Source organism: Etheostoma cragini, chromosome 18 (genome assembly GCF_013103735.1).
Source record: "Etheostoma cragini isolate CJK2018 chromosome 18, CSU_Ecrag_1.0, whole genome shotgun sequence".
Taxonomy (NCBI): Eukaryota; Metazoa; Chordata; class Actinopteri; order Perciformes; family Percidae; genus Etheostoma; species Etheostoma cragini.
Genome location: NC_048424.1, coordinates 15,541,297 through 15,550,245, shown reverse-complemented (window position 1 = coordinate 15,550,245; position 8,949 = coordinate 15,541,297). Strand labels below are relative to the sequence as shown.

Here is an 8,949-nt window from a genome sequence, read left to right as displayed (position 1 = left end):
GTTCTGAAGGCAAAAGGGGGTCCAACCCGTTACTAGCATGGGGTACCTAATAAAGTGGCCGGTGAGTGTATATCTCTACTGTATCATAATTCTCAAGGTTGAATTTGTTGAATTGTTTTAAATCCTCAAACACCACCTTTTCACCACCGCCTACAACCTCCCTTAGCGCTGTCTCCCCAGTAATATGTTTTATTTTGGTTTTGTGAAAGTGCTATATAAAACGTATTCTTATTTCCTTGTGTCTCCAGGCAAAGCAGCAAAGGCTGACAGAAGACCACGCTGCTGTCAATGATACACTGGAAATCGCCAGAGGCTCCGTCTCTGAAGCACAGAGGACTGTGGCTGAGGTGGATGCTATGGTGCAGGTGAGTTCCACATGACTGTGAGGACCCATGACTGTTACCCCACTGAGTATGCATCATAATTTAATAGACTTTTACATGGGGCTCCTGTATCTCAGTGACAGCATTGAATTTATTCATGAAATGGATTCCTGAGACGCAGCCTGTGTTCTATTCTAAAAGTGGGCAATTTAATTTAGAAGCAATTCGTGGTTGGCCATAGATTGAATAAACTGTGTGCTCAAACAGCTCTCCCTTTTTAGTCAAGCAGCTCTCTATTGGGTTACTCTGTGGGGAATTACAAGCATCCTGAGGTAACAATGTTAGCGTTGTGTGTTTGTGTGTGTGTGTGTGTGTGTGTGTGTGTGTGTGTGTGTGTGTGTGTGTGTGTGTGTGTGTGTGTGTGTGTTCTCATACATGGTCTGGACTTTGAGTAACCACAGGAATCAATTTCTGTGGATGTAACACAGAATAGCATATTTACAGAAATGTTTGTGGATTGGACTGGACTGAGAATGGAAATAGTTAATTGTATAACTACGAGTTTTTGCGTGTGTTTGCATGTGTTTGCACGTGTCCATCTGTACAGAACGTGAGCGGATACCATGCATCGATCGATGGCGCCAGCCAAAAGCTGATGGAGAAGACTGAGCGGCTCTCGCTGGCTGACAGAGATCTGGTTCAGAGGGCCGACGAGCACGCCGACGAGCTGGACCGACAGGCCAACGAATTGGAGAAGTGAGACACAATTCTGGATTCAATTTCCTAGTTCCAAATAATCGGACCCATGATAAGAACAGTTTAAATGAACAGTATCAAATCACAACAGGAGTTATCTTAGGACATATTACAGATAGAGTAGGTCTAGACCACAATCTGTAATTTACAGAGACCCAACAACTTTCCACGAGCAAGCATTTGGTGCGACACTGGCGAGGAAAAACGTCCATATTAACAGACCGAAACCTCGGACAAACCCGGACTCTTCGTACACGCGGCATCTGCTGCTGCCGGTTTGAACACAGACACACTGACACTGGTACAGACATACAAAAATACAGATACACAGAGACACAGATACATACATAAAGAAATGGAGAAATATGATTCATAGCATTTATGGCAGTTGAAATGGAGAACAGTAGCAATTATAGTACCAGTAAAGATAATAGAGCTATGACTAGAACTACTAGTAAGAAATAAATGCAATAGTCCATCTCTCAAGACTTCTCTACCCTGTCTGTGGCACTGACACTCTAGTTTTTAGATAACTGCATATGAATACTGTATATAGTGCATCTGTATTGTGACTATTATTGCCACTGTTCATCACACCCCCAACCAGCACCGTCAGACACCGCCTACCAAGAGCCTGAGTCTGTCTGAGATTTCTCCCTTAAAAGAAGTTTTTCTGACCGCCGAGGTTTCTTCCTCAAAGGGAGTTTTTCCTCGTCACTGAATGCTTGCTCTTGGGGGAATTACTGGAATTGTTGGGTCTTTGTAAATTATAGAGTATGGTCTAGACTACTCTAACTGTAAAGTGTCTTAAGATAACCCTTGTAACGATTTAATTTGTTTAATTTGTTTTCCCATTTTGTTGTCCCATCTTGTATATATTTGAATAATTGTTCTTATATTCTTATATTTTATTCTTATTTTATTATTATCATTATATCATGTATATTGTATGTATGTATGTATATATATTTGTTTTTCCTATGTGCTGCTGTAACACTGTAATTTCCCATTTTTTGGGATCAATAAATATCTATCTATCTATCTATCTAACACTATAAATAAATGCACTGTAAATGTCATCCTGTCTTCACCAGGGACCTGAGGGAGAGTGACGCCAATGGCTTTGTGCAGAAAGCAATAAGTGCCGCCAACGTCTACAACAACATAGTGAAATACATCCACGATGCCAATATCACCTCACTTACCACGTACAACTTATCCCAAAGAGCGGAAGATGTATGTCATATCACAGAAATACACAGAACACATCGCTGTAATACACGTGTCAAACTCAAGGCCTGTGTGCCAAATCCGGTCCATCGCAAAGACGTTTGAAGCAATTGTTTCCACGTTTTTGACACTTTAGATGCTTTTTTATTGGGTTTATTTGTGACGTTTTTGGCGCTTTTTCCAACGTTATTGGTGCTTTGTTTAGACAATTTTGTTGCTTTTGTCTATGAAGGCTAAGGACCTTTATTCAACTATTTTTTTGCTTTATGAGGCCCAAACTGTAAGTTAGAAAACTACACGAGACAGTATAGTATATACTTTTTCTGTTAAACAAAAGCATGTCAATAAACTTTACATGATTAGCCCTTGAAGGGATTTTCATTTTCCAGTCTGGCCCTTAGTGAAATTGAGTTTGATACCCTTGTTGTGATACCTGTCCACATGCTGTAGTTTAGTATGTCTTCTGTGTTTCAGGCCATCGCTGGGATCAATAAGCATCTTGAGTACCTGGTAACAAAGAGCGACAACGTTTTCAAGGAATCTGTTTCATTACATTCAGAACAAATTGGTATGGGGCAATACCAAATAGTTGTTTTAATTGCAATAAGTGCAGTGTCCAATGTTTCTTTGGTATTTACTGCATCTCCCTGTGACAGAGGTCGAAGCTGAAGTGATTGACAAGCTGAAATACATCGAGGAGACCAAGGAGACCATGGACCAAAACCACAAAAAACTTGCAGAAATAGTGGAGGATATCAGTGGAATTCATCCAGGTAAGACAATGTGTGGTTGTTTTGAAGTAGCAGTCTGACATTTTTATGTTAATTCAATTTTCAATTCAGTTTTATTTAACAGGAATTTTTTTCAGGACACTTTACAGATAAAGTAGGTCTAGACCACACTTTATGATTTACAAAGACCCACCAATTAACCACAAGCATGCGTTTGGTGCAACAGTAGTGAGGAAAAACTTTCTTTAAGCAGGCTAAAAACCTCTGACAGACTCTGGCTCTTGGTGGGTGGCATCTGACGCTGCTGGATTGATGCAGATAAGGGTTGTTTGAACAAATTCCAAGAGTCAAATATAATTTGAATAGCACAAAAAATCAATACTGTTCGAATGTTGAAATTATAATTCAAATGGGAGTTTTTTTTTTTTTTTATATAAATAGGTTGGCTAATCTCCCTCTTTGAGGAGAAGCAGAGAGAGGGAGGGAAGTGTAAATTCCGTGTCAACAAGTGTAGTTCCTGTCAAACTTTGCTTTTATTGTTTGAATTAAATGGTTGTTATAAAAAATATAATTTCTCACGTACCTAGGCGTATATAGCTTACATATTTGCCCAGGTTTTAAGGTATGCTATGTGCCAGTTTTTTGTTCATTTAGATAAACCGACCATTTTAAGCATTGTGTTTCAATGACAGTCACCCTCTGCATCCATTTACAGATAGAACACCACAACGACTGGAGTTTACCCTTGAGGTGGCTGAGGGGACTCTCAACCGCTCAGCCGAGGTCCTTCAAACCATCACCCCCATCAGCAGCAAGGTGGAGGAGTGGGCAGAAAACATGAGGAACGACGAATACTCCACAGCTGCGTATGAGCAGGCCATCCTGTCTGCCGGGGAAGCAGGTATCATAAGTGGTGCAATGCATCATTTTTAGTACAATTTCAATCAATCAATCAATCAATCAGCATTTTTTGATAAAGCACTTTACAGCAACCAGAAGATATTCAAAGTGCTTAACATGAAGTGACAACAGTAAAACATAACATATATAGTATCAGTCCAAAGTTTAGGAAAGTTTAATCATATAATTGTATGGGCCAGCAATTCTAATCTTGTGTCTGGTTCTAAATCAGGAAAGAATAAAACATACCCCTCCCCCTCCCCCCAGATTTAATTCTTGTTTCCCTCCCATTCAATGTACATTTTTAGTGAAGAACCTGAATGGTCTCGTTCCTGAGCTGCTGGACAAGCTGAAGGTGGTCGAGCAGAAGAAGCCCGTCAACAACGTGACCACCAACATCATGAGGATCAGAGAGCTTATAGCCCAAGCCAGGAGTGTGGCCAAGAAAGTTAGTTTCTTACAATATGGATGATTTAGGACAGTTAGTTTTAGAACTGTCCCAATTACTTACCATTGAGCATGCACACGCAGACCACGTGGCACAAAAATCCTCACAGCTTATTTACGACATTTATTGACATTTTCAATTTTTTTTTGAATGTAGCAACTTATAGTTCCCATGACATGATGCTTTTATATTGACTTTAGTGGTACCCTAATACTGTATCTGAAGTCTTTTTTGATAGACCTAAGTGGTCCCCTAATACTGTATCTAAAGTCTCTTTTATATAGACCTTAGTGGTCCTCTAATACTGTATCTTAAGTCTCTTTTATATAGACCTTAGTGGTCCCCTAATACTGTATCTGAAGTTTCTTTTATGTAGGCCTTAGTGGTCCCCTAATACTGTATCTGAAGTTTCTTTTATGTAGGCCTTAGTGGTCCCCTAATACTGTATCTGAAGTCTCTTTTATATAGACCTTAGTCCTCCCCTAATACTGTATCTGAAGTTTCTTTTATGTAGGCCTTAGTGGTCCCCTAATACTGTATCTGAAGTCTCTTTCCCAAAATTCAGCCTTGGTGCAGAATTAGAGCCACTAGAGCCAGTCTCACGATGAGCTTTCCTTAGTAGCCATTTCTCAGTCTGTAGCTTTTGAGAAACCATTTCTAGCCACTGAGGAACCATAGGTAGGCTTGGGGAACATATATTAATGTTAAAAACCTCATAAAGTGAAGTTTTTATGCCATGGGACCTTTAACAAATTACTTTTATGAAGCTTTCAACTTTGCAGTAGGCTCTAGATAGCTATCATTACTCATGGACTTTCTCAAAGCTCCTAGCTGTATTGATGGAGACTACACAAAGTATCTTTTACAGGTATTAAGAAATAAAGTGTCAATGTGTTCCAGACTATCATTTGGTAGCACAGGTTAAAGAGAAACACCCCTTAAATTAAGAATCCCGATCTGTTATTTCCATGGCCAAGCAAAGTTAAATCACTACGTGTGTACATGAGCTACTCTTGTTAAAAGCCAGAAACTAGAGTCTCAAACTTGTGATGTCTTGTGAAGTATACTGTAAAGTATGGAGCTGTTCCATTGACAATGAATTGTTTTCATTTTTCTTTTGAAAAAGAATATATACTTATACTAATGGAGCAATTCCACACTTTACTTGATGACATTTGAGTTTTAGCACTGTAGTTTTTGGATGAAAATGAGCGTAGCTTCACTTTAAGAGCACCCTCTCACACAAGTAACGTTATCCTTAAATAAATCTAATTCTCTTCTTTCTGGATATTATACTTGTGACATTAGCATGTGTGAACTTCCTGCTGTTTACTGCCAGACACTATACGTATAATAACTCTCCACCTTTTTGCATTGTTTGCATTTGTGATGCATTTTCCATCTAAAGCTAACGTTCTGCTCGTCTATTAACTGTCGTCAAGTAAAAACGCAGATTTATGACCACAGCATGGATCGTAGAGTCTGATAAACTTTTGCATTATCCATTCAACTATCATGTCCTACTACATGATACATGTACCAACATGTCATTTATTAAAATCTGAGGATTCGGACCAATAGTAATAAGACGCTAAAAGCTAACAGGGAGGCTTATTTGCATGTATTCTATGCCATAAATTTGAAATGTATGGCTCAGTCTCTCTGGTTTATTTTCTGCCCCAGGTCCAAGTGTCCATGAAGTTCAACGGTCACTCCTCAGTGGAGGTTCATCCTCCCAGCAACCTGGAAGACCTGAAGACAGTGACGTCCATCAGCTTGTTCATGAGAGTGGATCCTGACAAGGATCCCATAGAGGACCGTTTCATCTTATACCTAGGAGACAGAAATGTGAGCCAAACCATGGAAAACACATGCGGTTGCTTTGCCAGTAATCAGTTACTATAAAACACGCTATGCTAAGTGGATGCAGATGGGAGCCATTACATCAAGTAAAAGCACTAGTGGGGAAACAACAATGCATATACATATCACAACTCTCAAGAACTGCACAACCGGGCCGTTCCTTCCAGGTCTATGTGTGGAAAAGCTGCTAGTTAGAAAGGAGATTTCATGGTGGGTATGCGGCCCACATCTACTGCTAAAACTTCACAAGCTTGCACCCAGGGGCCCCGGGGCAAAGATGAAAGGAAGGGAGTAGCTTGTGGACATGAATAGTTTGTTGTGATCGCGTAGGCAGGAACGACAGGCTTTGAAAGTGCACAGTTGCCTCTTTTCAAAGGTCTCCAAGAGACGCTGTGACAATAGTGCATGTGTGTGTGCCTTCAAAGTTGGCGTTCATTAACATAAATACCGTTAGCCCTCTCCCAGCACAGTGCAGCTACCCAATGTGAGGCCTCTCTGTTCCCTTCAATGACACTTAGGTGATTTCACTGCCACTGTAAACTATGCAGTGATGTTTTCAGTGTGAAATAATAGCCTCTGCAGGAGCTCTGGAGCGAGTCTCACATGAAGGATGTTTATGTTTTTCAAACTACTTTATTATATTTTTGGCTGAGTTTCAATTAACTTCTAGTCTGTACTGCAGCTGCTATTACTAAGTACTTACGTTTGTATGAAGTATGCATACAATTGGGTATACTACTTTTTTTCCCATTGCACCTTAAAATTTGACCATCTTGCCGATGCGCAAAGGATTGTGGGTCAGAATAGCCAGAAAAGCATGCTGGCTTCCATTCTGCAAAATCCATCCAGTTCAGTAGGACATTCTGGTATACTGCTTTGGATGTACTATGTATTAGGGCTGGGCGTCATGGAGAAAATAAAATATCCCTATATTTTTGACCAAATACCTCAATATTGATACCGCAACAATATTGTAGGACTTGTGACATGCAGGACACGATCCACAGACTCCTGGGTGCAAGTCCTGTGTTGTTTGGCCCATCTTACCCCCCAACCAACCTCCCAATGCAGATTTTCGGGCGTTCATACTACTCCCTACCATTGTCGCTCTTAATGCTATGTCTTCTTCTCATTGACTTTACTTTGGCATTGTCTTCCGTGGTGGTCACACAGAATTTTCATAAATTCCGTGCCATCGCTACGTACTGCGCTGGGAACAGTTCATGATCACTTTGTTTACTTAGTTATTAAAGTAAACAGAAGAAGGGTGTGCAGCTCTGTTATCTGAGCAAACATAAGTATCGGATTGGGACTCTGTATTGGCAGATTTTCATGATTTAAAAGTTTTTATCGGGATCAGGGACTAGAAAAGCTGATTGGGACATCCCTAGTATTGGGACATGTTTAATATATTTTTGGCATAGTAAAGAGTATGAGAGTATGGGTGTTGGATTGCAGGGCATGTCCTTGTTTTGAAGCTGATCCCTCAGTGGTATTTGGGGCCATGATGGGAAAATGAAAACTGACCGTGAGGTTGTTCTGCTGTTTTTTCTCACAGGGTAAGAAGGATTACATGGGACTGGCTATCAAAAATGACAACCTGGTGTACGTATACAACCTCGGGGGGGAAGATGTTGAGATCCCATTAGGTTCCAAGCCTGTCAGCCAATGGCCCGCAGTCTTCAACTACATCAAAGTAGAGAGGTAATATCTGTTCATGAACTTTATACAAGAATGACTTTTTGAAGTTAAGCTTACCAGACACTAGAAGACTTTGAACAGTCTTTGAAAAGACGGAAGCCTGACACGTCTCAAATCTAAAGACAATCATCTCTCCTCTAACGTTTAACACTGTCACAATACTGTATGTAAATACTGGGGATCTTGCATGGTCACAGATTGCAAAAGTACAACTTGATTCTTTTTTAAACAATTTAGCAAGACTCTCCTGATTTCATTCCCATATTGGAAAATAGTGTGCAGCGGTGGAATCGCTTGAAAGTTGTTAAAAAATATGAACTATAAATTTAAAATTTCAATACTGCAATCAACTAAAATGAAGCGGTAAAATAAAAAGGACACTCTGAAGTTTGTGTGATTACCCATGCTCCTTTGTGCTCTTTGCTTGCAGGCTGGGCAGACATGGAAAAGTCTTCCTGACCATCCCCAGCCAGAGCTCCACAGACGAGCAGAAGTTCATCCAGAAAGGCGAAGCTCCAGGCACTGACTCGCTGTTTGACATCGACCCCAAAGATATAGTGTTCTTTGTTGGCGGTGTCCCAGCAGATGTCAGGGTAATGCCTTTCACATGCAGTCTTTGACACAAACAAATCCATATCTAATCCTCAGTTTTTTCTAAATGAAGCCATGTGTTTGTCTTTGTTAATGTACTAGCTTCCACCTCCGCTGAGTCTAGCACCTTTTGTGGGCTGCATCGAGTTGGGTTCACTGAACAACGACGTGATCAGTCTATACAATTTCAAAGAGACTCACAAAATGGATGTTGTCAAGTCGGCACCGTGCTCCAGGTAAAGAACACTATGCATGAGTGGATTAACCTGCCATAAGGCCCCTCCTGACCCCCACCAACCACTCGCTGGCAATATGTTTTTGCACTGCTGCATGCATAGATTTCAGAGGGGATGCAGGGGATGTTTCCTCCGCCCCCAATATTTAGCAAATTTAGAAAATTCAAATA

At 40.5% G+C, this 8,949-nt stretch overlaps 1 protein-coding gene across 1 annotated transcript in view; it reads left to right on the top strand.

Annotated features, from left to right (window-relative positions):
• lama4 (laminin, alpha 4) overlaps positions 1 to 8,949 on the top strand; it is a 46,889-nt gene that overhangs the window by 20,883 nt on the left and 17,057 nt on the right. The window contains exons 14-24 of the mRNA XM_034900952.1: positions 249 to 365; positions 931 to 1,079; positions 2,174 to 2,315; positions 2,784 to 2,877; positions 2,966 to 3,082; positions 3,756 to 3,941; positions 4,249 to 4,388; positions 6,072 to 6,236; positions 7,810 to 7,955; positions 8,383 to 8,545; positions 8,646 to 8,779. Of these exons, the coding sequence (XP_034756843.1) occupies positions 249 to 365; positions 931 to 1,079; positions 2,174 to 2,315; positions 2,784 to 2,877; positions 2,966 to 3,082; positions 3,756 to 3,941; positions 4,249 to 4,388; positions 6,072 to 6,236; positions 7,810 to 7,955; positions 8,383 to 8,545; positions 8,646 to 8,779 (1,553 nt within the window). The remainder of the gene's footprint in view (positions 1 to 248; positions 366 to 930; positions 1,080 to 2,173; positions 2,316 to 2,783; positions 2,878 to 2,965; positions 3,083 to 3,755; positions 3,942 to 4,248; positions 4,389 to 6,071; positions 6,237 to 7,809; positions 7,956 to 8,382; positions 8,546 to 8,645; positions 8,780 to 8,949) is intronic.